The 27,704-nt window shown below is 39.5% G+C and overlaps 1 protein-coding gene across 1 annotated transcript in view; it reads right to left on the bottom strand.

Moving 5' to 3' along the window:
* Nucleotides 1–27,704, bottom strand: part of SLC15A1 (solute carrier family 15 member 1) — a 64,789-nt gene that overhangs the window by 18,229 nt on the left and 18,856 nt on the right. The window contains exons 2-14 of the mRNA XM_050937597.1: nt 23,415–23,443; nt 18,883–18,967; nt 18,655–18,796; nt 12,316–12,435; nt 10,623–10,722; nt 10,245–10,335; nt 8,843–8,926; nt 7,109–7,191; nt 5,953–6,039; nt 2,638–2,727; nt 1,950–1,994; nt 1,808–1,840; nt 1,596–1,684 (exon numbers count right to left, since the gene is read on the bottom strand). Of these exons, the coding sequence (XP_050793554.1) occupies nt 1,596–1,684; nt 1,808–1,840; nt 1,950–1,994; nt 2,638–2,727; nt 5,953–6,039; nt 7,109–7,191; nt 8,843–8,926; nt 10,245–10,335; nt 10,623–10,722; nt 12,316–12,435; nt 18,655–18,796; nt 18,883–18,967; nt 23,415–23,443 (1,078 nt within the window). The remainder of the gene's footprint in view (nt 1–1,595; nt 1,685–1,807; nt 1,841–1,949; nt 1,995–2,637; nt 2,728–5,952; nt 6,040–7,108; nt 7,192–8,842; nt 8,927–10,244; nt 10,336–10,622; nt 10,723–12,315; nt 12,436–18,654; nt 18,797–18,882; nt 18,968–23,414; nt 23,444–27,704) is intronic.

Raw genomic sequence — 27,704 nt, 5'->3', positions numbered from 1 at the left:
AATCAAGCTAACTTAACACACTTGAAAACCCTATTAAGCCAGCTTGATTGAGCTAACTCAGTGGAAAAAAGTACTCTTTTCTCTTAGTTGTTTCAGTCAATGAACCTTTTCCATCTTTCCAAACTGCATTCCTATCCATGCTGTACTGCTAGTAACAGATGGTGCTACATGAAGGTATACATAGCAACACTCTCAGCTAAAGATTGTGAGGAAATGGTTTTCTTGTTCCATTAAGATTTTTGAGAGTTCAAAAAGTTTTCCTGTCTTGGTTCTGGGCAAAAAGTTAAAATCTCAAAAATCCTCATGAACCAAAAAAAATTTTTTTTACCATTTTGGGTCAATTAAAATATTCTGTTTTGATAATTTTTGTTTTAATTTTGCCCTTCTTTGCAACATTTTTTTCAGTATAAATAGTTTAAATTTTGAAAGTAGTCATTTTGATTCATAAAAATGAAAATTTTAACTTTGACACTCTAATTCCAACATTTTTTTCTTAACATTTACTTGAGTCAGGAAATTTGTTGAACCTGACTCTACTCTGCTAACTGTTTAGGTTTTACTGAATTGGCTTTTTTTTTTTACAAAAAAGTGATTAATCAAAAAATTCCTGGCCAGCTCTACTCACAACGTAAGGTGCAGTCTAAAATCTACCAGAAAGTATATCTGGCTTCTCCCATTCTGAGGCAAAAAGATACTCTCACAAGATAGGAGTAAGTATGTGTCTATTTTTTATCACAGAAAATAGAAAGAAAGAAAGAATGGAGGAGGGAAGAAAGCAAGGGTGAAATCCTGGTTCTCCTGAAGTCAATTGCATTTATGGCATTGACTTCAAGGGGGGCAGGATTTCATCTCCACTCTGTAGTTTGCCCCCTGCAGCTGGGTTCACCTTCTCTTTGTTCTTAGAGCTGTATATAGGATTGCAGCTAAGGGCATGGCTACACTTGCAGATGTAGAGCGCTTTGAGTTAAACCAGCCTTCGGAGAGCACAGTAAGGAAAGCAGCAGACCCCCCGCCACCCCCCCACCTCTCTCTCTCACACACAGCATTCCACAGTAATGGCTGCTTTGTCTCGGAGCAGATAAGCATGCCAGTTGTCATAAATGGAGCTTTGAAAGGGCATATCCGCATTCCTGCAGCGATTCAAAAACAATGACAAGAGTGGCCACTTGACTTAAGGAGATTATGGGACGTTTCTGAAGGCCAGTCAGAGCACAGTAAGGCAATACCTCGTTCACACTGATGCCGGGCGTTGGAGCCAAGGCGCAGCAAATGTTATTCCACTCACCGAGGTAGGGTACCAGGAGCGCGTTAGCTGAGGAGTCAGAGTGCGCTACATGCCTTGCCAGTGTGGACGGATTGGGAGTTAAGGCTCCCGGGGCTGCTTTAATGCGCTCTAACTTGCAAGTGTAGTCAAGCCCTAAGTGTTTCAATAACATAAAATACTTTTTTATATTAACTCATTATTAATAGTTCTACACCTTGGATTTCCTTATCTTAGTGAAAGCTTGCTCTGTCACAATAATATCAACACATCACCTTAAGATAAATCATTAAAATGCACCTAAATATTAAATCAGGCATATGAATCAACTTACGTGAAATTGAAGTGGCATTTTTTAATTAAAGGATAAACCACAGCGTCTACAATGGGGACCATAACAACAATCAGAATCGGGTTCACCGTCTGTTGAATGTAAAAATCCAGAAAAAGAAGTTAAGCACTTTCCAAAGTCTTTTTTAAAATAGTGATTCAAAAAAAGACTCTTTGAGGAGTATTTAAAAATATCACAAATTTAGTTTAGTGTACCTGCATCTGGTCTGGCTGGATCTGAATAGCTCCCTAAGGAAAAGGAAAGGTAAATATATTTTAATATTAGAAGACTGACAAAATGCATAAGACCAAATGAAATGTCAATAATTCTTTAAAAGTTTAAGTTAAAATAACCTACAAAGTTTCCATCCATTGTTGTGGCTTGTAATGTCCATCTTGATCCCTTAATAAAACAAAGTCATAATGAAATGCTACAATAAAGCAATCTGCTCTAGTTACTCCTGAATTTTTTTAGAAAGGGAAGAATAGAGGGGGTGGGGAATCAATAATAAAGGAAGACAAAAACTTTCCTTAGAGTTACTTTCTTCTCTGTCATTCTTTGACAAAGGTCTGATCCTGAACTACTAAAGGAAAATGCTGGACTTGCAATGGGGTCTTTGGAGGGCAGCTTTATGGCTGTCTTCCATAGTGTCTGCACTGGGGGAATCCTCCCCCAGACAGAACTGGGGCTTTTAGAGGCCTTTTATGCTGCTCTGGTCTTTTTTACCCAGCATGTAAGAGCGGGAACCAGGGTGAGGATTTTAGCTTTAATATTTTTGCTGACACTGTGTCAATTTAGATTATTTTGTAATATATATGTTTGAAATATTAATTGATCATACACTTAAAACTTTACAAGCAGCAGCTAGTGTATAACAGGAGAGATAAATAAAATAACTTAATAGGTATAGTATATGAATGTGTAATTCATAAGTACCATTTTTCATTATCACCAATATAAATTCTGCCCACTGATTTCACAACATAATAACTGAATATAATTGTACATGTACTTGCAAAAAAATTACACTTTTTTTCTACCTTACCTGCTGATCAAAAAGTGCCCAGAACATGGGGAGAGGAATATACAGGAAAAGTACCCTCAAGACCATCTTAGTTTGTGTAATAAGTCGTTTCTATAATGAAGAACAGTGAAAAAATACATATATATATATATATATATATATATATATAAAATAATGTTGGTAAAAATAGGTAAATTCAACAAAACCACAAGTTTATATATATATAAAACATATATATGTGTATTATATATATATACTAAGACTATTACTATTATTCATATTTTATTCATACTATTGCTATTCATATCATATTTTAATTCACATTAAAAACAAAGGTCATGATCATGCAAGACTTAGACACATGCTAAACTTTACAGATTGTGAGTAGTGCTTTAGACTTCAGTGGAATTATTTACAGTCCTTTAAAGTTAAGCACATGTGTAAGTCTTTGCACTTCTGGGGCCTAAATTAAGGTGAAGATAAGAACATAACATAAGAGTGGCCGTATTGGGTCAGACCAAAGGCCCATCCAGCCCAGTATCCTGTCTACTGACAGTGGCCAACACCAGGTGCCCCAGAAGGAGTGAATCTAACAGATAATGATCAAGTGGTCTCTCTCCTGCTGTCCATCACCACCCTCTGACAAACAGAGGCTAGGGACACCATTCCTTATCCATTCTGGCTAATAGCCAGTAATGGACTTAACCTCCATGAATTTATTCAGTTCTCTTTTAAACTCTGTTATAGTCCTAGTCTTCACAACCTCCTCAGGCAAGGAGTTCCACAAGTTGACTATGCACTGTGTGAAGAACTTCCTTTTATTTGTTTTAAACCTGCTGGCCATTAATGTCATTTGGTGGCCCCTAGTTCTTATATTATGGGAACAAGTAAATAACTTTTCCTTATTCACCTTCTCCACATCACTCATGGTTTCATATACCTCTATCATATCCCCCCTTAGTCTCCTCTTTTTCAAGCTGAAAAGTCCTAGCCTCTTTAATCTCTGCTCATATGGGACTCTCTGAACCTTTTCTAATGCCAGTATATCTTTTTTGAAATGAGGAGACCACATCTGTATGCAGTACGCAGTATTCAAGATGTGGGTGTACCATGGATTTATATAAGGGCAATAAGATATTCTCCACCTTATTCTCTGTCCCCTTTTAATGATTCCTAACCTTCTGTTTGCTTTTTTGACTGCCGCTGCACACTGCGTCGATGTCTTCAGAGAACTATCCACAATGATGCCAAGATCTTTTTCCTAATTAGTTGTAGCTAAATTAGCCCCCATCATATTGTATGTATAGGTGGGGTTATTTTTCCCAATGTGCATTACTTTACATTTATCCACATTAAATTTCATTTGCCATTTTGTTCCCCAATCACTTAGTTTTGTGAGATCTTTTTGAAGTTCTTCAGATTCTGCTTTGGTCTTAACTATCTTGAGCAGTTTAGTATCATCTGCAAACTTTGCCATTTCACTTTTTACTCCTTCCTCCGGATCATTTATGAATAAGTTGAATAGGATTGGTCCGAGGACTGACCCTTGGGGAACACCACTCCTCTCCATTCTGAAAATTTACTATTTATTCCTACCCTTTGTTCCCTGTCTTTTAACAAATGGACAAAAATGGACAAAACATGTGAAAGGACAAGAGAAGTTATGGAAATAAAATCCACTGTTACTCAGTAAGGTCTGTATATATATGTGATGGTTACATTGAACTAGACTTTGTTTTTGTTAATTTGTGTTCTTTTATCTCATTTCTGATTGATGATGTTTCAGAAAAAAAATTTTAAGAGGGACTTGAACGATGAGGAGGTTTCGAGGAGCGTTTTCAATGAACGGGGGCTACATGGAAGATGTCATGTAGGCAGGAATCAGAGAGGAGACAGAAGGGAGGTTGAGATTTGTGTCACTACTGAAAAATCATCAGGGAGTGCAGAAGGCCACCTAAAAGGAGACATATAGATTGGGGGTGAATAGCTGTAGGGCTTTAAAAGCCATGACAAGGAGTTTGAACTCAGTATGGATGACCAATGAAGGGATGCAATATTATAATAAAGGACTTGTGCAAAGCAACACATTATTGCATTGGTTACACATGGTTCATATTTTCAAGATTGTTTTCAAAAGCATGGAGGCTAGGAACCTCAGCTGGTGTAAATTGTTACAGGTCATTGGTTTTGAGGGGCCTATGATAATTTCATCAACTGAGGATTTATTTTTTTTTAATTAGGCTTGGAAGGGATCTCAGGAGGTCATCTAGTCCAACCCCCTGCTCAAAGCAGGACCAATTCCCAGACAGATTCTGTTTGCCCCAGATCCCGAAATGCATGGCCGGCTCCAGGCACCAGACCAGCAAGCAGGTGCTTGGGGCAGCCAACGGAGAAGTGCGGCACGTTCAGCTCTTTGGCGGCAATTTGGCAGTGGGTCCCTCAGTCCCTCTTGGAGCGAACGACCAGCTGCTGAATTGCCGCCAAAGACTGAAGCGGTGGTGGTAGAGCTGATTGTGATCGTGGCTTTTATTTATTTTTGCTGCTTGGGGTGGCAAAAACCCTGGAGGTGGCCCTCTTGAGGACTGAACTCACAGCCCTCGGTTTAGCAGGCCAATCTCAAACCACTGAGCTATCCCCCTGTCAAACCCGTGGCGTAGCCAGGAACAGAATCGAGGTCTTCTAAGTCCTAGACCCATACCCTATTCACTAGGCCACATTGACACTGCTCCCTTTATATTTTTTTAATGTAAGCTTAGATTCTGGAGCACAATTCTGCAGATAGGAGTGAATTCTCTGACAAATTTAATGACCATGGAGTCCATAGGGCATTGACTACAATTCTCATTAGCATAATGTTCATTGTTTGCATGTGTTATCATATATATTGTGTGTTTTCATTCAAAGTGTATTTTGAAGCTGGATCATTTATATCAAGGCCATAAAATCTACCCTGGAGATAAAATACTTGCTATCATATTGAAACTGCTACCAGGTAATTTTAAGTATTTGTTCTTAGAGAGAAATACATTTATGTTCAGCCCACTAGAGTTTCCTCAGTGCGATATGTGATCATGCACAAAGCCCTGATACCTGGAGGACAATCTGAAGCTACATTAAGCCATGATGGTAACCATCCTATCTTGCCAGAGCAGTAAGATCTAGCTAGAACATTAGCTTCTGATTGCTGTAGACAGACAGAGCATTAGCTCCCCTGGTATTTGGTATGGGGTTGCATAACTAGTGAACAAGGCAGATGGAACAAAAAAGAAGAAAGGGAGGAAGGCATTATCTATCTATCCATGCGCACATGCTCATGCACACACAAATAATACTTACATCATACTTTTCACTAGCCCAGTCCAGCCAGTGTTCTCTTTTGGGGAACTGTTTTCTGCGATGCTGAAATCTGTTTTTGACAGCAAACTGTGAAAAGAACATTAATAAATTTGGATTAATTACACTGAATACCATTTAAACATGACACAACAAATATTTGTAACTACAAGGTTAAAGTGACATAAGAGAAACTGTCTTTCAGATCAATTTATATTCTTTTAAATTTATTTTTATTATTATTATTATTAAAAGGTGAATGTTTCTAAGAAACTGTTTTAAACACTTAAAGGAAGTGTTCTGCTATAGGTCTCATATGTCTTGGATTCAGGAAAACGTTCCCAATATTAGAGGAAACCAATTCAGAAAAATAGGTAGTGCCTCTTAACACTGGGTGCTACTAGGAATTCTCTGAGGCCTTGTCTACACAGGTTTTTGCAGAGTACACTTTCAATGTTTAATAAAATAAGAAGATAGTTTCATTTTTACACAGCAATTCTTTAGAGTGGAATTACACTTTAAAGAGACATTTTGTTTACATGAAATATTAATAAGCATTTTCTAATGAATTCCTCATGCCAACAACAAATATTATGTAGCTGCGCTAGAGTTACACTGGCAGACCTGTATGTGGGGAGCACAGGCCTGGAATAACAGGGGTACTACAGGTCAGGATTGAAGGAACCTGCATTAAGCCCCACTGAAGTCTCTACCACAGTTGTATCCTGATCTTGTTTGAGGCCTCAAGGAACCATGATAATACAACTAACTAACTACATAATAACTAACATTTACTGAAATTAAGAGACCTTAGCAGCTGGATTGTTGAAAAGTGGCTGATCTGAAATTAAGTCAACGCAGGAGAGTTTAATGTGTGTGTGTGTGTGTGTCATGCAACTCATAAGGCTCAATTAAGAAAAACAAACAGAAATCAGAGTGAGTCTCAAAAACTCAGAATCTTCTTTTACACCAAAATATCAGATTAATTGTGACTGAAAAAATTGAAACATTATGATGGAATTTTACTCCTGACTGAAATGGAATAAACAGTTTGCAAACTACAAAGTTTATGAATGTCATAAAATTATCAGTAAGTGATAAAGACCAACTCCATTTGAAAAGTCCAGCCACGCTTTTCCAGTAGTCTGGCATTACTTACTGCAACGCATTTGGAAACCTCGAGCATTATATTGCCTTGAGGATGAGCTTTCTTGTACATTTTGCTTCCAAGTATGAACACCACTACAATAAGTAAACAGAAAAACATTTCAGGATTGACTGAAACTAGAGGAAAATACTTTGGTATACAAAACATAATGACAAAGAGGTTAAAACAACCCAAGCCTGAGTGGGAAACAGCACTGTAAAGAGCAATAACACAGTTATTAACATATTTTTCAATTAATTTTTAATCAATCCAATATACTTCTATCAGATTTTTAAACAGATTCTTATGCAGTCCTTATTCAGGCAAACATCTGTTGTCTTCAGTGAGTAGGCAGCTTGCCTGAGTAAGGACCAAAACAAAACAAAACAGATGGGGACCTTAGGTCTGGGCCTGCTGTATTTCCCTAATACAACCTATAATTAAAGATGTAATTTTGGAAGAGCAAGTTTATTGGATATTGCAGCTATTTTATCCTCTGTGGAACTCTGAAAGGCTTCTTATAACAAAATAATTCCTTGGTCTTTGTACTGCAATGCTCATTGAGCAGTGCAGCTGATAAAATGCAGTGGTTTTTCATAAGCAAGTAAATGGTTAGATACAGAGGGACAATGCAATATTTCACCAATGCATCTGCAGTTACTGTATTAATATATATTTCTATTCTGTGCTCATCTTAATCTTGGATATTTGATGAAAGCTTTGAAAAACCTCCCTTATTTAAAGCTTTCACATTTATTTACTGCCCGTGAATGCTCCAAATGGTACCACATAAGCTAAAGCAAACTATGTCATGCAGAACATTTAGGGTTTATTTGAGGTTTTGTCATGAACACAGATAAGGGGCAGTATGTTCTTGTGCTGCCTCTGGAGCAGCTCTCATGGGCGTTCCCCTGCTGCTCCAGGAAGGGAATAAACTGCACCAGGTCTATAGCAGGCACAGAGCAGGCTCCCTGACATGCTGGCACAGCAATGTACATTGCAGGGGGTGGAAACAAGGCTCTGCCCACTCCCATCCACGTGCAGGAAGAGGGATGTAATAGCTCTGTGGATCTTGCTTCTCCTCTGCTGCAATCACCCATGATGTAGGTAGCTGGTGCAGGGGCATACGGGGACACATCTTGCACTTTTTTAAGCCCTAGCACTGCCATGCAGGCCAGGCCACAATTTGACCCTTAATAGTAAAACTATTTTTATTAGACAATTTCTCCTTAATTATCAGATTTTGATTTGACTGCTATTTCCAAAGCAAAGGTATCAAGCCTAACCCTTCATTTGTATCTCTAATATGAGAACTCTCTTACCCCCGATGAGGTTTTGGGATATTGTGGAGGAGTCACGACTAGTAACCTGAGGAGATGTAGTCCATCAAGTTTCTACTCTAATATTTTCTGTCACAGTTTGAACCTTGTCCATAATACTATGTAACTCCTGATCAGTGGTACATAAATGTATATTTATATTTTACCTTTTTAGACTGCAGCAGCACACCAAAAAAATTACAATATATGGAGCTCTCTACCATGCAAATATATTTATCTGTATGGTGTTAATCGGCAGTTATGCCAATGCTACATCAGGAATCCTGGATTATAAAGAACAAGGCAGCCTCCCCCTTTAACTCCACATTTCTAAGAAAATAGTCTTATTTCCCCTTCTCGTATACAAAGTCGCCAATGTAATAAAGAGAATTTATGCAAAAAATAAAATGGAAAACATGCAACATACTCAATGAAACAGCCATGAGTGCGGCAGGCACTCCAAAGGCCAGTGGATAACACTGTTGTTTGGTGTAAATTCCACATTCTTCTCCTGAAGGAATTAAAAAGCATTAGACAGAGTTTTGTACACTAGTGTCAGTTAGCACTGAAGCTATAAAATATACCTACGAGTATACTAGCCTGCTAGCAACTAATCTGTCTTGCTCTGACAGTTTAGTCAGCCTTCCAGTCAAACCATTAAATAAAGTCCTATCTTTCATCTTTTGGTTGACTCTTTCTGTTCAAACCACAGAAGGAATTTTCAGTGATATACCAGAAAAGAAGGGTCTCATATTTTTTCATATGCTCATCTGCCATCTATCCTAGGAAGAATAGCAAATCGAGTTAACTCATAATAAAATAACAGCAACAAACTGGAATAGAATGCCAGAAATCGAAAGGTCCAAGTCCCAGCTACATTTATTTGGGATCATTTGTATATTTCTCTCGTGGCTTTGCTATTCTTGAGAAAGCAGCCATTCCAAAATCATGCCAATAAAATCTATAATTCATCGTACAGTGTAACACATACTCCACTTACAGATGTATGTGTGTACATGTGTGTATAGTTACTACACTATGTAATCAAAGTTAAACATAGAAAGAAAGGACAGAAAAACAAGTATATTTAATCATGTACAGTTTATTAAGGAATGAACCCAGATACTGATGATTTAGAATTTGTTTTACATTTAGCAGGACACCACTTCCATTAAAGAAAAATCAATGAGACCTTTATAATTAGAACACATAAAAGCTTCCATTTTGATAGTAGTAAAATTTTGACTTAATTTGTTGTATATTTTAAGTGTGTATGGGACTATATGTTATGTATCTGTGTATCTTCTGTAATACCCTTAAGCCTCTGAATAAAAAGCTCCCTTCTTTCCCTTTTCCCCTCACAAAATAGAGAAATCTAATGATATTATTTTCCTCTCCTTTTTTGATGATTTTAGTGGTGATTTAAAAGATGTGTTAAATATCACTGTAGAACAAAGCCTTCTTTGAGCTACAAGAGTCACAGCAGCAGTGCTGGCTTCCCCATCTTCCTATCGGGCGTGAAAGTAGTGCAGTCTCCATGGTCATTCAATTTTTAGCCTCTCTGAGACCACCAAGAAAGAGGCCTATTAGCATGAACTAGGACAGTGAGGTTTTGCAATATTGACATTTCTATATTAGAAATAAACTGAAACTATAAACATGTCTCATAAGCCATCAGATGGTAATGACTTCTGGGTGGACTCAGAGTAGTTGCCTAAAACTAAAATACCCTTATCCACTACTAATCCAAGAAGTGATCCAGCCCGCTGCCTTATTCTTTTTTGCTATGCTGTTTAACCAGTTTGTAGACAACAACAGTGCAAGTTTACCTCTGAGAATTGGAGTGATTATAGTAGAGAGGAGACTTCCGGCATTAACAGACAAATAAAACAGAGAGAAGAATCTATTTCTTTGTTTTTCCTGCAGTGAGAGTAAGAAAATAAATTTGAAAAGAACTATTTAGAACAAGGTTAGTCAGCATTATGTAGATCAGACTCTGCTGGCCTAAATTACAGTGTAAGATTGGAGTCCGCCCAATATTTAGTACAGATCACACAGTGTATGTATTTGTAGAGAACACTGTAGTAGGATCTAGATCTTCTTTTGGACGCCCAAGTACCAGAGCAATGGGCACAACCTGAAGATGTATATCTATTATTATTAAAAAATGAAATATGAGTCCAGCTATGTTTGAAAAATATTGTTACCTGTTCCTCTTCAAACTGATCTCCACCAAATGCTGATACACAGGGCTTGATTCCGCCAGTACCAAAAGCAATTAAGATCAGGCCAATCATAGACAGACCACTAGGGAAGGGAGAAAATGTCACTCAGTTTACTTTAGTATAGGTAAGTAAAGTCAGTTTACTTTAGTATAGGTAAAGGAACATTACACAAGGAGAAATGCCCATGCTTGCTAACAGCAACAGCATTAAACAAAGGAATTCTTAACTGTGTCATAACATTCAAAAATGTCATTGACCAGTATCTGGACTATATATGCCACTGAGGTGGCTTGAAGGAAATGCAATGGGCTGGAGAAGAATTATTCCAGTGTAGGAACAGCATAGGGCTGAGTTAAGCAGCCCTACACTGCCCCGATTAGATGTACCAGCATGGAGGGCATGCTGGGGCCTGGGACACAAGGTGGTGCATGACGGATGAAGATGTAATTGTAGCACTAAGCACTGTGGAGATTCTGAACTTCAGAGAACTTATAGGCAGCTCAGGCAAAGCTGCCGTAACTTAAAGCAGCTCCTGGGGCTGAGCTACCTTATACGGGGCCATTTCAGGCCCAGCAGCAGCCCAGAATGCAGGCAGTAGAAAGGTGACATAAAACCATCTTTGTCCCTGCTTATCCTGGCCCGTGCTTTCTGTCCTGGAAGTGGAGGACAGTCTCTAGCACAGAGGTCGGCAACCTCTGGCATGCGACTCGCCAGGATAAGCACCCTGGTGGGCCAGGCCACTTAGTTTACCTGCCCTGTCGGCAGGTTTGGTGGACCGCAGCTCCCACTGGCCACGGTTCACCATCCCAGACCAATGAGGGCGGCAGGAAGCAGTGCAGGCGAGGGATGTGCTGTGCCAGAAAGCAAAGATAAAGTAATGAACTTTAGTTTATTCTTAAGATATTCTTTCTTGGCTCGTTTATCCGGGAGAAATACTCTATTTTATTCAGGAGTATGACATACTTTCCTTGGAAATCAAGGTGTAGTTTTATGAAGCAATGTGAATGGTGTCATATGTTGCATAACATATTTCTGGATGTTAAAATTCCAGCTCCAAAATCAGATGAAAGTAAAATAGGATATTTTATTAACTACAAAGTTTCAGAGAACCTCTTTTGCACAAACCTTGTGCAGTGATGAAAATCTGTAGTCTGACTAGCAAAACTCATAAAATGTATAGTTCATACTCAATATAGAGTTAGTCTGCCTTTGTGATCATTCTCGTACAGAGCTGAGATTTAAAATAAAATTTGAATGAAAGAGATCTGCCTTGAGGTAAACGACTGCCTCACTTAAATTAAATGAAATCAGAATGGTTTGAATTTTGCACACATACTGTGAAACTTTTCAGGTGCATAACAATAAAAGGGAGAACTGTTTAAGTAGTGAACTACACAGGTTCTCTTCTCTAAAACTATTCAATCTTGGGGAAATTGATTGTGTAAATTCAAGTTGCTCTAGGGCAGGTTTTTAAGCAGCAGATCAATATAGGTTTCAGTATTCTTTGCCACATTATAGCTGTCATATAACCTGGATATGACAGCTTCCTTATAAAAGTAGCAGTAAATAAGGAGAGGTTGATCATTAGACAATTAAAGCAACAAGTACAGTAAATTAAAGAACTAAATTATTCCATCATGCATTAATCTGGAACAGAATGTGTAATGCAACTTACATGTGCAATGGAATGTTATCAGGAGTTCCATCTCTGTTATAGTCTGTCATGTCATTGATGGAACTTACTGCCATGATCGCCTGTCCAATGGTATAAACAATGGACAGGGAGATAATGGTCCTGTTGTAAAGTAAGAAGACAGAAAATATGTTTTTTAACTGCACAGCTAGATTTCTTTCTAGTTCATGAAATATTTCAGGCAGAAAGATAATTGGTTAGAATAAACAGGATAAATAAATTCACTATGAAATAGCTATGAGAATCTTATCACAAGATACTGTAAATATATCAAAACATTTCTTGAATAATAAACAATTTATCCCATACCAGTTATACTTTTGATATTTTTAAAAGTAGTCTCTGCTTAAGCAAAATACACAATTTAATTATATTACTTAATTAAATTAAAGAAAAGCAGCAAAGAGTCCCGTGGCACCTTATAGACTAACAGACGTTTTGGAGCATGAGCTTTCATGGGTGAATACCCACTTCGCTGGATGCATCCAGTGGAAATCTCCAGGGGCAGGTATATATATGCAAGCAAGAAGGTTAGTTCAATCAGGGAGGATGAGGCCCTCTTCTAGCAGTTGAGGTGTGAAAACCAAGGGAGGAGAAACTAGTTTTGTAGTTGGCAAGCCATTCACAGTCTTTGTTTAATCCTGAGCTGATGGTGTCAAATTTGCAGATGAACTGAAGCTCAGCAGTTTCTCTTTGAAGTCTGATCCTGAAGTTTTTTTGCTGCAGGATGGCCACCTTAATATCTGCTATGGAGTGGCCAGGGAGGTTGAAGTGTTCTCCTACAGGTTTTTGTATATTGCCATTCCTAATATCTGATTTGTGTCCATTTATCCTTTTCCGTAGAGACTGTCCAGTTTGGCTGATGTACATAGCAGAGGGGCATTGCTGGCATATGATGGCATATATTACATTGGTGGACGTGCAAGTGAATGAACCGGTGATGGTGTGGCTGATCTGGTTAGGTCCTGTGATGGTGTCGCTGGTGTAGATATGTGGGCAGAGTTGGCAATGAAGTTTGTTGCATGGATTGGTTCCTGAGTCAGGTTACTATGGTGCAGTGTGCAGTTACTGGTGAGAATATGCTTCAGGTTGGCAGGTTGTCTGTGGGCGAGGACTGGCCTGCCACTCAAGGCCTCTGAAAGTGTGGGATCATTGTCCAGGATGTGTTGTAGATCCTTGATGATGCATTGGAGGGGTTTTAGCTGAGGACTGTATGTAATGGCCAGTGGAGTCCTGTTGGTTTCTTTCTTGGGTTTGTCTTGCAGTAGGAGGCTTCTGGGTATACGTCTGGCTCTGTTGATCTGTTTCCTTATTTCCTCGTGTGGGTACTGTAGTTTTGAGAATGCTTGGTGGAGTTTTGAAGATGTTGGTCTCTGTCTGAGGGGTTAGAGCAGATGCGGTTGTACCTCAGTGCTTGGCTGTAGACAATGGATCGTGTGGTGTGCCCGGGATGGAAGCTGGAGGCATGAAGGTAGGCATAGCGGTCGGTAGGTTTTCGGTATAGGGTGGTGGTAATGTGACCATCACTTATTTGCACCGCAGTGTCCAGGAAGTGGACCTCCCATGTAGATTGGTCCAGGATGAGGTTGATGGTGGGGTGGAAGCTGTTGAAATCGTGGTGGAATTTTTCCAGAGTCTCCTTCCCATAGGTCCAGATGATGAAGATGTCATTAATGTAGCGAAGGTAGAGAAGGGGCGTGAATGGACGAGAGCTGAGGAAGCGTTGTTCCAGGTCAGCCATAAAAATGTTGGCATATTGTGGGGCCATGCGGGTGCCCATAGCGGTGCCACTGATCTGGAGGTATATACTGTCATCAAATTTGAAATAGTTGTGTGTGAGGATAAAGGCACAGAGCTCAACAACCAGTTGTGCTGTGGCATTATCAAGGATACAGTTCCTGACAGCTTGTATTCCATCTGTGTGTGGGATGTTTGTGTAGAGAGCCTCTACATCCATGGTGGCTAGGATGGTGTTTTCTGGAAGGTCACCAATGCATTGTAGTTTCCTCAGGAAATCAGTGGTGTCATGGAGATAGCTGGGAGTGCTGGTGGCACAGGGTCTGAGCAGAGAGTCCACATATCCAGACAGTCCTTCAGTGAGAATGCCAATGCCCGAGATGATGGGGCGTCCAAGATTTCCAGGTTTGTGGATCTTGGGTAGTAGATAGAATAACCCTGGTCAGGGCTCTAAGGGTATGTTGATTTGTTCCTGTGTTTGTGTAGGGAGTGTCCTGAGTAGATGGTGCAGTTTCTTAGTGTATTCCTCAGTGGGATCTGAGGAAAGTGGCCTGTAGAATTTGGTATTGGAGAGTTGTCTGGCGGCCTCCTTTTGGTAGTCAGACCTGTTCATGATGACAACAGCACCTCCTTTATCAGCCTCTTTGATTATAATGTCAGGGTGGTTTCTGAGGCTGTGGATGGCATTGCGTTCTGCACGACTTAGGTTATGAGGCAAGCAATGTTGTTTTTCCACAATTTCTGCCTATGCACGTCGGCAGAAGCATTCTATGTTTAGGTCCAGACTGTCATTTCGACCCTCAGGAGGAGTCCATGTGGAGTTTTTCTTCTTGTGCTGTTGGTGAGAGGGTAACTGTGTATCAGTGGGCTGTTCAGCGTTATCCTGAAAGTATTCTTTGAGTTGGAGATGGCGAAAGTAGGCTTCCAGATCGCCGCAGAACTGTATCATGTTAGTAGGGGTGGCAGGGCAGAAAGATAGTCCCGGAGATAGGACAGACTTTTCTTCTGGGCTGAGTGTGTGGTTGGATAGATTGACGATATTGCTGGGTGGGTTAGGGGTACCACGGTTGTGGCCCTATGTGGCAGGTAGGAGTTTAGACAGCTTACAGTCCTTTTTCCTTTATAGAGAGGTGAGGTGAGTAATGTAGATCTCCTGTTTTATTTTAGTGAAGTGGTTATTTATGAGAGTCTCCAGGTTGGAGAGCTCTTTTTTGATGTTTTCCTGTTTGCTGTATAGGATGCTGATCAGGTGGTTCCTCAGTTTCTTTGATAGAGTATGGCATAATCTCTCATTGTGGTCTGTGTAGTATGTAGATAGCAATGGATTTTTTACCTTTAGTCCACTTGGTATGATGTCCATCCGTTTGCATTTGGAAAGGAAGATGATATCTGTCTGTATTTGTGCAAGTTTCTTCATGAGGTTGATGGATTTCCACTCCATACGGCTAAATGCAGTGCCTTGCATGGTGTCAAGTATCAGAGGGGTAGCCGTGTTAGTCTGGAAGCATGCTAAAGATAACGAGGTTAGTTCAATCAGGGAGGATGAGGCCCTCTTCTAGCAGCTGAGGTGTGAAAACCAAGGGAGGAGAAACCAGATAACCTCGTTATCTCTAGCCTGCTTCTTGCTTGCATATATATACCTTGCTTGCATATATATAAAATTCAAGACTAGCATCAGGATAGTAGTGCTGACGGCAGCACCCAATGTGTGTGCATATTGTTGTGTGATCAAGAAACTCATAACTTTAAACGTGCGTCCATTCTTGTTTCACAAAGCCCTTAAACATGTTCTTTACTTTAACTTCAGTGGGACTTAAACATGTGATTAAATGTTCTGCTGAATGTGTTCTTAGTACAAATCCACAAACATACATTTTTCTCTAATCTCTGTCAGTTATAATAATTTTGGGTATTAGTCTTAACAGCAATGGGAAAAACATTTCAGATAGGAGTGTGATTTTGTCTGAGCTGACAGTGAGAAAATCTTGTTGCTGTTCTTTATTTGGGAGTCTCAGATAAAGTCTCAGCGGTAAAGGCCCTGTAAGTAATAGAGAGACAATTTATGTCAGGGGTGGCCAAACTTACTGACCTTCTGAGCTGCATACGACAATCTTCAGAAGTTCAAGAGCCGGGGCACCACTGTTGGGGCTCAGGGCTTCTGCCCCACTCCTGCTGAAGCCTGAGCCCCAGCAGGCGGAATACCCCCCACTCCTGCTGAAGCCCTAATACCCCCCATCCTGTTGGGCAGAAGCCCTTAATCCCACCAACCCACTTCAAGGTAGAAGTCCCACGCTCCCGCCCCCCTCACCCCCCGAGTGTGGTAGGTGAAGAATGGGAGGGTACCCTGGGGGGGGCTCCATGAGCCACACTTTGACTGTAAAAGAGCTGCATGCAGCTCACAAGCCACAGTTTGGCCATCCCTGATTTATGCAATTGGTTCTGTATGATTTACATGTATGTACAGCACATTGCAAAAATGCTATGTATCCTTTCCCACAGACTAGAGCTCCCTGTCCAACCGAGTATGGAAAAAGTCCCTGAGGGTACTCACACAAAGTGATAGTGTACAGGTACAGTAGACGGGTTACTTGAGGATAGAACCTCCATGATATTAATGCTATAATTATTAGTACTTTGGCTAACCTCCGCACAGTCCTGTCTGTTAACCTTCTTCATGAACTTTACAGTAGTAGTTTTTTGCTTCAAAAATTAACCAAAAGCATATTTTAGAAGTAAATAAAAAGTTTTATATTATTCCCACTTGCCAAGACTCAAATTCTAGGTTCCAACAGAGTAGTCTCATTGATCTCATAGTAAGCTTTTGCAAGATCATGGATTTAAACAGCGTTGGCAATCTGATATAAATCAATTACTGTACTAAAAACACAGAATCCTAAACCATGGTTTTGATAAATGAGTTAAAAGTTGAAGGGTGGAATTCACAAAGAGGACACAGGTGCTACTTTAGACCTCTAAGTCCAACATTTAGGTGCAACAGGCAATCACAACCTTCTGCTTGGATGCCACATAACCCTATAGATCAGGGATGGGCAAACTATGGGCTGGGGGCCCCATCCAGCCCTTCAGATATTTTAATCCAGCCCTTGAGCTCCCGCCAGAAATCAGGGTCCAGGGCTTGCCCTGCTCTGGCGCTCCAGCCAGGGAGCAGGGTCAGGGGCTTGAGCCGCTCTGTACGTGCCATGGCACCACACAGCTCCCGGAAGCAGCATGTCCCCTCTCTGGTTCCTACACATAGGGGCAGCCAGGGGGTTCCACATGCTGCCACTGCCCCAAGTGCCACTGCTGTAGCTCCCATTGGCCTGCAACCACAGCCAATGGGAACTGTAAGGGTGATGCCTGCGGACGGGGCGGCGTGCACAACTGCCTGGCTGCCCTCTACGTAGGAGCTGGAGGGGAAAATGCAACTGCTTCTGGGAGCTCCTTGAGGGAAGTGCCACCTGGATCCTGCATCCCTGATTCCCTCCTGTGCCCCAACCCCCTGACCCAGCCCTGATCCCTCCAAACCCCTTGGTCCCAGCCCGGAGCACTCTCCCGCACACCCAACCCCTCATCCCCAGCCCCAGCCCAGAGCCCGCACCTCCAGACAGACCACCCTCCTGCACCCCAACACCCTACCCCAGCCCGGACCCCCTCCCGTATCCTGAACTCCTGACTTTTGGCCCTACTCAAGAGCCTGCACCCCCACTCAGAGCCCTCACCCCCTCCCGCACCCAGCCCCCAATTTTATGAGCATTCATGGCCCACCATACAATTTCCACACCCAGATGTGGACCTCGGGCCAAAAAGTTTGCCCACTGCTGCTATAGATACCTCTGTTTCCTCCATTAAAGTCTTCAAAGAGCCTAAGTTTCAGTGGCTGGGCATGCACACAGCTGACTAAATCTTGACACCAACCAGTAGATTGGTGCCTAACTAATTCCTAAGCTTCAGTGGGACCAGAAACGATGTATTCCCAGACTATTTTGCCTTCAGGGCCTGATCAGGTAGGCATGCTCAAAGCATACTTACCCCCCACAAAAGACAATGACAACAGAGATACCCTCCCACCCTTATAACCTTTAGTTTAGTGGTTAGAGTACTCACCCAGGACCTGGGAGACCCAGATTTAAATCTACCCTCTGCCTGAGGCAGAGAGAGGATTTGAATGTGAGGTTTCCCACTTCTAAGGTGAGTACTGGGCTATGCAGCAGTCTGGGGCAGAGCTCTCCTGTTGAAGCGGTTCTACTGTGTATAAATAATTAAATATTCGGCAAAAGAATTAGAACTTGAGTCTCTTACCTCACTGGTGAGTGCCCTACCTGAGTCATTCTCACACTCTCTTTGCTCCAATGAACATTTCTGTCAGTGACTGAAGCTTTTCCTCACTTCCAGTTCTGAGTGAAATCTACTAAAACTTGAAGCCTCTCTACAAATCTGAATTCACGAACACCAGCTCCTGACAGAGTATTCTTGAATCCTGAAAGTGGTTTGAAATACTCTTTCCCTAAAGCAACAGTTGGAATTTCATTGCTTTTTTCAGTCATGCCTTCAGTTGATTATTTTGCTTTTTAAATAAGCACTCACTTGAACTTTCCCAGCCAGGAGTCAGCAATGATTGCTCCAAGGATTGGAGTCAAATAGCACAGAGCAACAAATGTGTGGTAGATGGCTGTAGATAGGTTATCATCCCAGTGGAGAAAATATTTGAAGTACAGAACAAGCACAGCTACAAGGCGGAACAAAACAATCTGTTAGGGAGGTGATAATCAGTAACTGAAACCAAAAACAGGTGAAGATTGAAAAGGAAGTTACCTCGCATTCCATAGTAGGAGAATCTTTCACAGAACTCATTGATGACAATGAAGAAAATGCTGAGTGGATAACCAAAGCAACTTGGCTGAAGGGGAACAATGGTACAATGTGAATTCCAACAAAGCCACAAAATGTATAAAGAAGATCATTATTTGGCCTCAATTCATAAGTCTAACCCAAGTCAGTACAAATTTTACTAGTTACAGGTCAGTTATTGCATACCAGTGTAGTTAGATCTATTGACTGCAATGGAGCTAGGCAAAACTGTAATTGAATAAAAACTTCATGTATTGCATATTTAGGATGCTAGGCTTCTAATGTCTAGGGTAGGTCTGACTAGTATCCCAAAATATGCAAAACACTGTTATTATTCAATTACATTTTAATATTAAAATCTAGTGACATTTTTAGAGCTCTCTTGTCAGGTGCAAATGATGAACCATTAGTGTTGGACTAAAGCAAATCTTCCAGAAAGACAACCAGTCTTGATATGAAACCATCAAAAAGAGAAAGAGAATCCTCCACTTTCCTTGGTAGTTTGTTCCAGCAGTTAAACACCCTCACTGTTAACATTTGTGCCTGATTTCTGATTTGAATTTGTCTGCATTCAACTTTCAGATACTGTTTCTTGTGTACCTTTTCCCACTAGATTAAAGAACCCTGTAGAACCCAGTATTTCCACCCAGTGAAGATAAAGTTTAGGCATACAAATACATGAGTATATTACTGTGAGTATTTGCATGCTGGATCTTTTAGGCCATAAGAGTTGATGATTCATGAATTATTGAGTTGCATAGCCATGCTGAGTACTGAGGTGAGAGCAACAGAGTACAAAATTAGACAAATACAACCAACATATGTGCACAGATCTTTAAAAACCTTTTGTTAGCTAAAATGTTCTGCATACTGGTTAATGTTTTTGAGCCAATAATCATTATTGTTTTATCTGCCCTGAAACTGGAATCTGTACTCTCTTTGATACACAAACTGAAATGCCTTCTAGTATATTTTCATTGTGACTTTGACAAGTACCTCTGTGCCATCACCTTAAATGTGTTTTGTACCTCTACAAGATAACAGAGTATTATGAATTACAACAGATACCTCTACATCTCAGCAGCAACAGCACACTAGCTTCACAAACTACTGGGCCATGTCTTAACTCTGGCCTTCTCAGTGTCAGTACAGTTCCACAAATATAGTACAGATCTAAAATATGGACTAACTGCAAAAAATACACAAGATCTGGATTTTTAGATGTAAATATAGGAATCTTTCTATCTACCAAATTAAGAGAAAAGGATTCCAATGGGGAATGGAAAATAGATGGATAACAAAAGGTGTTTGAATTCAAACCAATAGGAAGAAGAGACAGTAAATTCCATGCAAGGCCAAAACACAACCTAAAGCATCCCACATGGAACCTGAAGGCTAATGCGATGGACACTTTCAAAATGTCTCAATAGAATGCACGCTGTCCTTCTGCCACAACTACAGGGCAAGGATCAGGGACGGCTCCAGGCACCAGCACAGGATGCAGGTGCTTAGGGCGGCCAATGGAAAGGGGCAGCACATCTGGGTCTTGGGCAGCAATTTGGCAGCAGGTCCCTCAGTCCCTCTCAGAAGGAAGGACCTGCTGCCAAATTGCTGTGGAAGAATGAAGCGGATCGTGGTTTTTTTTTTTCCTCTTCGCCGCTTGGGGAGGCAAAACACTGGAGCCGGCCCTAGCAAGGATAAAACTGATCAGTGGCAGCTTTTTATTGATGGTGACAATGAACATGCAATTTCTTTTAGTCTATCTAGGAGTTTTAATGTAGATGCAGATATGATGACTGTTTAATTTTGATAACATAATTTAAATGCATGAATGATGGTTTTCAGTACAGTCCTTTTTGTCTCAAAATGTGAGTATCTCTACTATAAATCATAATTTATCAGAGCAGTACAGCTTTTGTTACTGAACACTATAAGATACCTTCAATATCTTGAAAACAGAAAAGCTAAAACAGTGTCACAAATTACATTTTAAAATTAGTTTTCTGTGGAGAAACAAGAAAGGGAACAGGAGAATGCTCTGCCTTTCATATTTATGCCATGCCTATTCTTAGCTTCCTGTTTATAGGCCTGATCCTGCAAGATGCAGGATGCTATTAGATCTGCAGCTTGCAGAATCAAATCCTAAGAAAATCTTCATTTGATTTCGATGGAGCTATGTCAATTTCCACCTACTGGGGTTCTGGTCCTTAGACTTTAGTCAGTTCTGTGATTAATACCTTGCCTTTTAAAAAACTTGGAAAGCTTTATTGTGTACGATAAGAAATCACCTAACTTCTGAGAAGAATTTCATACTGAGTTGTGTTTGATATCTCATAGTTCAGACTTGTTTTAGATATCTCATAGTTCAGACTTCTTAAACTGGGGACAATACAGTCTTGTGAGGCTAGCTAGTGGAGAGATCACGGGAAATCTTGATACTAAGCCATATAACCCTTGTGGCAAAAGATCAAGTACAGAAGGATCTTTGAACACAGATTAAACATAATTATATATGTCAGCTACAGTTAGTTAAAGTGAAAAAGATTATCAAACAGTGCTTTAAAAAGCAATCAATATTAATATGCAGGCTAAATCTAAGAGATAATTTAGTTTGAGATTTAAAAAAAATCAATTGTTCCAGAGGTCAAGTTTTTCTGGAATTAAGGAACAAGTTGTTGTTGAAAAGTGGCATTTGATACTGTTTGACATAATGTTATGAGATTTCAGTAATTTTTGTATTTAGATTATTGCAGTAATGTTAATTATTCAGATCCAATTCAATGCAAAGAAAACCAGCCCAACAGGTCCAACTGAAAGAAGTTGTACAATGGAAATCCTGCCTGCAGTTAGTGAATTGAGAAGCTTTGGTCAATAGTGGAACCTCTAAACATAGCTCAAATGAAATTGCCACCAATTTTCTCAATTATTAAGAAGCTAGGTATGGAAAGACTTATTGAGTCCACCACATTGGAAGTATAAACTAGTGTCTTTTATCTATCATATTAAAGGGTTACTACATTTGAATCCACAGCTTTCACAAAAACACAACTCAGTATGATGGTCAGTATCTTGTCAACTGTTATGAACTACATCTGCTGCAGTGATGGGTATGTTCTGAGACATTTTGTAACACTGGTCTTGAGTTCAGAGCTAGTTACACTTGCACGGTAATGAGACATTCTTCCAAGAGACTACACTGATGGAAGTTGCATCTGAAGAAGTGGGTATTCACCCACGAAAGCTCATGCTCCAAAACGTCTGTTAGTCTATAAGGTGCCACAGGATTCTCTACTGATGGAAGATACACCAATGGCAGTCCATGGGCTGGGGGTGAGAAACCTTGTGCTGCATGTAAAGAAGTATTCTTGTAAATATTACAACTGAGAGAAATAATAAAAAAAAAGATAAAACACAAACAAGGGCCTGCCTAGATTACATTCAAATTTACTCTAGGCTAAATTTGTTTTTTTTTTGTTTTTACAGTTTCTTGACAAACTTTGATGTATTACATTGGGTAAAATCTTGAACAAATGAGCGTAAGAATACATTTGCTTATTAGGGTTTCTATAAGAGAAAAATGAGATGGGGCACCACCTCTTCTACAGACATACCAGAGCAGTCAGATGAACAAAGGTCTTCCTAATATGTAACGCTCTCATCCTGCTTAACTACATCGCATAACTATGTATTGGCAGCCACACTTTTTGTAGTGAAGGTATTTGCTGTGTTTATATTCTGCTTCATTTTTATTTCAGGATTTTCTCTTTATTTTTTATTCTAGGTCAAAACACTTTACTTTTTTGATAACTGAATTAGATATTGAGTTTTTAAAGTAAATTGCAATTAGATACTGTTGGGAGCTTTAGAAAGAAAGAAAGTGAGCTCTGATCTCAGTAGAATGGAATCAGGATAGTGATAATGGTCCGCACAAGCTGTCTGGCCAGGGGAGGTTGGGATATTCTTTTTCAAGAAGTGTTGCAAGGAAGTGGATTTAGGTCAGTTTGAACATGAGAAAAGCCAAATCTCTAAGGTGTGTCAGACTTGGTTACAAACAGCATGAAGTATATAAATACATAAGTCTTTTTTTCACATGCTGATAAACTAAACTTTCTCTCACTGAAACATTCTCACTTTAACTGAAACAAATGAGACACAGTGTCAGGTACTATGACTCTCCACAGACCACCCTGCTCTTCTTTGCTCACATTTAGGTGTATGCAGTGGCTGGGAGTCTTTCTAAAGGCCTGATCTAATGCCCACTGAAGTAAGTCAAAAGACTCCCATTGACCTCAATGGACATTGTATCAGGCTCTAAGGCAGTGAATCAAATTCTCTGCGGATGTAAATGGGCACAACTCAGTTGACTTCAGCTGGGGTTATGTCCATTCAGCAGAGATTTTGGCTCAGCATGTCTATGTACTATGTTAGGAACAATGGGAACATTACTTGAGTATAACAATCAAACACTTTTCAGAGGTAAAAAAATAAATACTAACCCCATATTTTCTTTCCTTCTTATTTTTCTCTATTAGAAAAAGAGAGAAACAAATTTATGTAAACTAGGAAATAACATTTCTTACCAAGACAATGGAAAACACAATAATCTTAGTTTAATAATAAACACAATACTCTTAATAAGAAAAATATTCTTAATTAATTTAAACTGTAAATAATTCAGTATAAACTTGGCAGTATTCATTAGCCATAAGCATTTTTTACAGATAAAATATATGTACAAGGTAAGTAAACTTTCAGACCTCTATGTGTGGCTTTTTATACTCTGAAACAATTGTTTCAAACTTAAAATGAAATTGTTTTTGTATTGTGTATCTATAGTAGAGCAATTGCAGCTTGGAAGTTATATTTATTTTCAGTCCCATATCATAATTAGTAAACTCTAAGACATTTAGTTTATGTATCAATTAAGAGGCATTAACTGTATACAAAAACTTGAACAAGGAAGGGTTTTGAAAATATAATTACAGGCAGTAAACGGAATAAGAAATTTTAAAAAATAGAAAACAAAAAAATTAAGCGAACTAAAGCTACCTCTCTATTAAATACAAACTATAGAAACACACATTTATTATTTAATATTTGTAGAAAGTCTCATTGTAAAAACCAGCTCTGCATAATAATTGCCATGCTGCAGTCTATATGCTTTGGTGTTTTAGTGTATTTACATAGGAAACTATCCATAATATTTGAATTTACTTCAGATCATCCTAGTGTTTGAAGTTTGGTTGCCTTTCACTTATCTGTTTAATAGAGAGAAGTGAAATACTTCTGTAATTGGCACAGATTCACATTTGGCATCATTGGTTGGATATTTAGTCCACGGCAAAGGAATATGAAATTGAAAACAAGTTCTAAAGAAGAAAATTATGATATTTTGTACAGACTGAAAAAAAATCTTTAAAATATGCTTTCAGCCAGTAGGGAACAAGTACTAATATTTAATTTTACTAGTAAGATGAGGGAAGCTAAGAAATACACAAGAATGTAGGAGTCCCGAGATTCATACATAGCTCAAATGAAAGATAATCATGAACAATGCAAGGCAGTATCGCACATACTGTAACACTTGTTCAGACCATAAAATCATCACTAATCCAGGTGACACCAAACTATCAAACAGCCCCAAAGCAGTGATCTGCTTCAAATTAAGCTCTGGGTGTGCTACCTTTACAGCTTGCTTTACAGACAGAGCAAAAGTAAGAAGCAGAGACAAGATAAAGACAAATGCCATTAAGCTTGATCCTGTAGATTCTGCAAGATATTGAGCACTAGGGTCTGATTCAGCAAAGCACGTAAGCATGTTACTAACTTTAAACATGTGAGTAGTCTCACTGAAATCAGTGGGAAATGTTTAAATTCTTTGATGGCCTGGATGCCTTAATGCTCAGGACCCAGAGTGGTTTCTGCAGGCCTCTGAAGCATGTTTTTCCAAAGTGAGTTTTGCTGACAGGCACGGGGTTCATGCCATGGCTGATAAAAAAATCTTCGTGTGAAAATGTAATGGACGTCAGCACATCTTATGTTAAAAGTTCAGTATCTTGAAGATAAAGCTCAAGTACATCAGGGATGTGTACTTTGAAATCCTGGTTTGCAAACTAAACAAAACTATACCAGATTGTCATTATGAAAGGAAATGTTATTTCTGCTTACTCGAGTAGCATGTAGTCCATAGTTCACCGTGTGCACATAAACGTGTACACAGTGTACTGACAACAACAGTGCTGGATACCTAAGCCCCTTCATTTTCAGTTTAAAACAATTTTTAGTGAAAAATTCCTGGATTTTACAAAAATATTCTTTTTTTTATTTTAACTCTACTTCTATATCATTCAAATATATAAAAATAACTTGTTTTATTAGGAAAATACAATACACTGCATGAGATATATGTATTATGATAATACATTAGTCTGTGTGTAGATGCAAAGCTGCCTATTGAAGTAAAGCTATATATTAGTCTAGAATAATGGTTCTCAACCTAATTACTATTGTGGGCCACATATGCAGCTCTCTATGTGTTATGTATGCCTCATCCACACAAAATATATACTTCCTACATGGCCCTGAGGATATCTCATGGGCCACAGCTGTGGGCTGACTGGGCCGCAAGTGGCCCATGAGCTGCAGATTGAGAACCACTGGTCTAGAACAGCGGTTCATAAACTATTGGTCGGGACCCCCTTTGAATGGGGTCACCAGGGCTGGCTTAGACTCACTGGGGCCCAAGGCCAAAGCCCAAGCCCCACTGCCCAGGGCCGAAGCCAAAGCCTAAGGGCTTCAGCCGTGGGCGGCAGGGCTCAGGTTGCAGGCCCCCTACCTGGGGCTGAAGTCCTTGAGCTTCAGCTTTGGCCCCCTTGCCCAGAGCATGGTCTTTGGCCTCCCTACTCGGGGTAGTGGTGCTTGGGTGGGTTCAGGCTTTTGTCCCCCATCCTGTGGTCGTGAAGTAATTTTGTTGTCAGAAGGGGGTCGTGGTGCAATGAAGTTTGAGAACCTCTGGTCTAGAAGATACACACAATAAAAATACAGGCACACAAGCTCTGAAGTGCATGTGCATCTGAATGTACTGAGGAATCTCACACCCACCATGTACACATTTCAAGCTGTTAGCAAATAACCCCTAGTTTAAAGATTTGACTCAATAAAATGAGAAGAATACATTTCAGAACACAAGGACGTATTTGAAAGTTTAAAAAAACAGAAGAAAAGGACGAAGTTGAGTGTATGCGCTGCAAATGGTGTGTCCCAATTATTAAATGTAAATATTTATAGGTTTTAAGTCTACAACTGTAAACTGTTTATTGAAATGAAAAGTTTTATTTGACGATTAGAGACATACTGTATTCTTAAACTCAGAAGTGGCACTGTGTTTTGAATTCTGTTTTACTTCTGCAGCAAACCACATTGGTGAACAGAATTCAAAGCATTAATCTACTGAATACTTCCCCCTCGTCTTTCTGTCCACCAGAATAAATTCTGATATTTACCCAGAAAAATTATTAATAGTTTTTTGCCCTGACTTTCACCTGTTTTTGTTGTTATAGTCATAAACACTGATACATTCCTGGGAAAAATTAAATAAAATAAAACCTGAAAACAAATGACCCTATGGATACTCTTTAAGTTTTAGCACTGATTGAAAATATACTTGTCAGTACTTTGTGCAAGTTTATTTTTAAAAGATTTAATCTCTTATTTTGACAAACAGAATAATTATGCTACACAGATAAAATGAATATGGAAAGTAAGGAAAATCAACACATGAAAATCATGGATATATTTTTTCTTTATAAAAATAAAGAAGTATAAAATATACCAAAAACTGTTTTAATGATCATTTCAGGATACCTACCCTTACATGCTATTTCTGAAATTAACAAAAATGTTGCTTATGCAATTCAAACAAAGAGAAACATAAGAGGATATCAAGGTATCCATGCTAAAGATTACATCTGTCCCTAATATTATCCCTGAATATTTTTACATGTTGATGTTTTCAGAACACCTGCAGCACTGTGTTATTTGCTATACCATATCTCCAGCAATTATTATTCTTTTAAGCATATATATTTGTGTTTGTGATATTTTGACCTAAATTGGAAGAAAAAAGAACAAAAAAAGAAGTGTAACTCTCTGAATTCTACAGGCACTGAAAGGAGGCCTTAGCTTTCAAATTCAAAAGGCTAACAGGTAAAATAATTGCAGTATATAACCAGTGGGTGCAAGTGGGGGATGGAGCACAGGACCAGTAAGTCACTCTCTGTAGCCTTGTTGTCTGCTGACCACTCTGCTGGAGACACCATAACATTGCTGAGTCTTCTCTGTGACTACTGCTATGCAACCCTATGGGGATTCCCTTCTTTATGGATCCCAGGGAGCTGCAAGCCTGAGAGGCTACCATTCTTGCATCCCCTGTGGAGTCCCTAAACCTTCTCATTTGAGAGGAGGTTCTGAGGAAAACTCCATGAGATAAATTGGCAGAATTTCCTGGACCACAGTGGTACCTCCATGGGTGAAAATGATTAGGCTTCACTTCAATATGTAGTATTGGTGGCCTTGCCAGCGCTCAATCAACAAAGAAACAAGTAATGTCAATCCCACTAAGCACATTTTAACACATTCTTCTGCATGGTTAATAACTGGGTCAACTCCTCCTCTGTATTATTCTATCTAAGAATCTTGCAGGGAGTACTGAATCCTCAAGCATGTATTTTTCCCATTTTTATAGGGCCTTGGTCATTGCCAGAAGCAAATCCTCAACATTCACTTCT

This window comes from Gopherus flavomarginatus, chromosome 1, assembly GCF_025201925.1.
Source record: "Gopherus flavomarginatus isolate rGopFla2 chromosome 1, rGopFla2.mat.asm, whole genome shotgun sequence".
NCBI lineage: Eukaryota > Metazoa > Chordata > Testudines > Testudinidae > Gopherus > Gopherus flavomarginatus.
The sequence above is the reverse complement of the archived record's forward strand: the minus strand, read 5'-3'. Positions and strand labels throughout refer to the sequence as shown.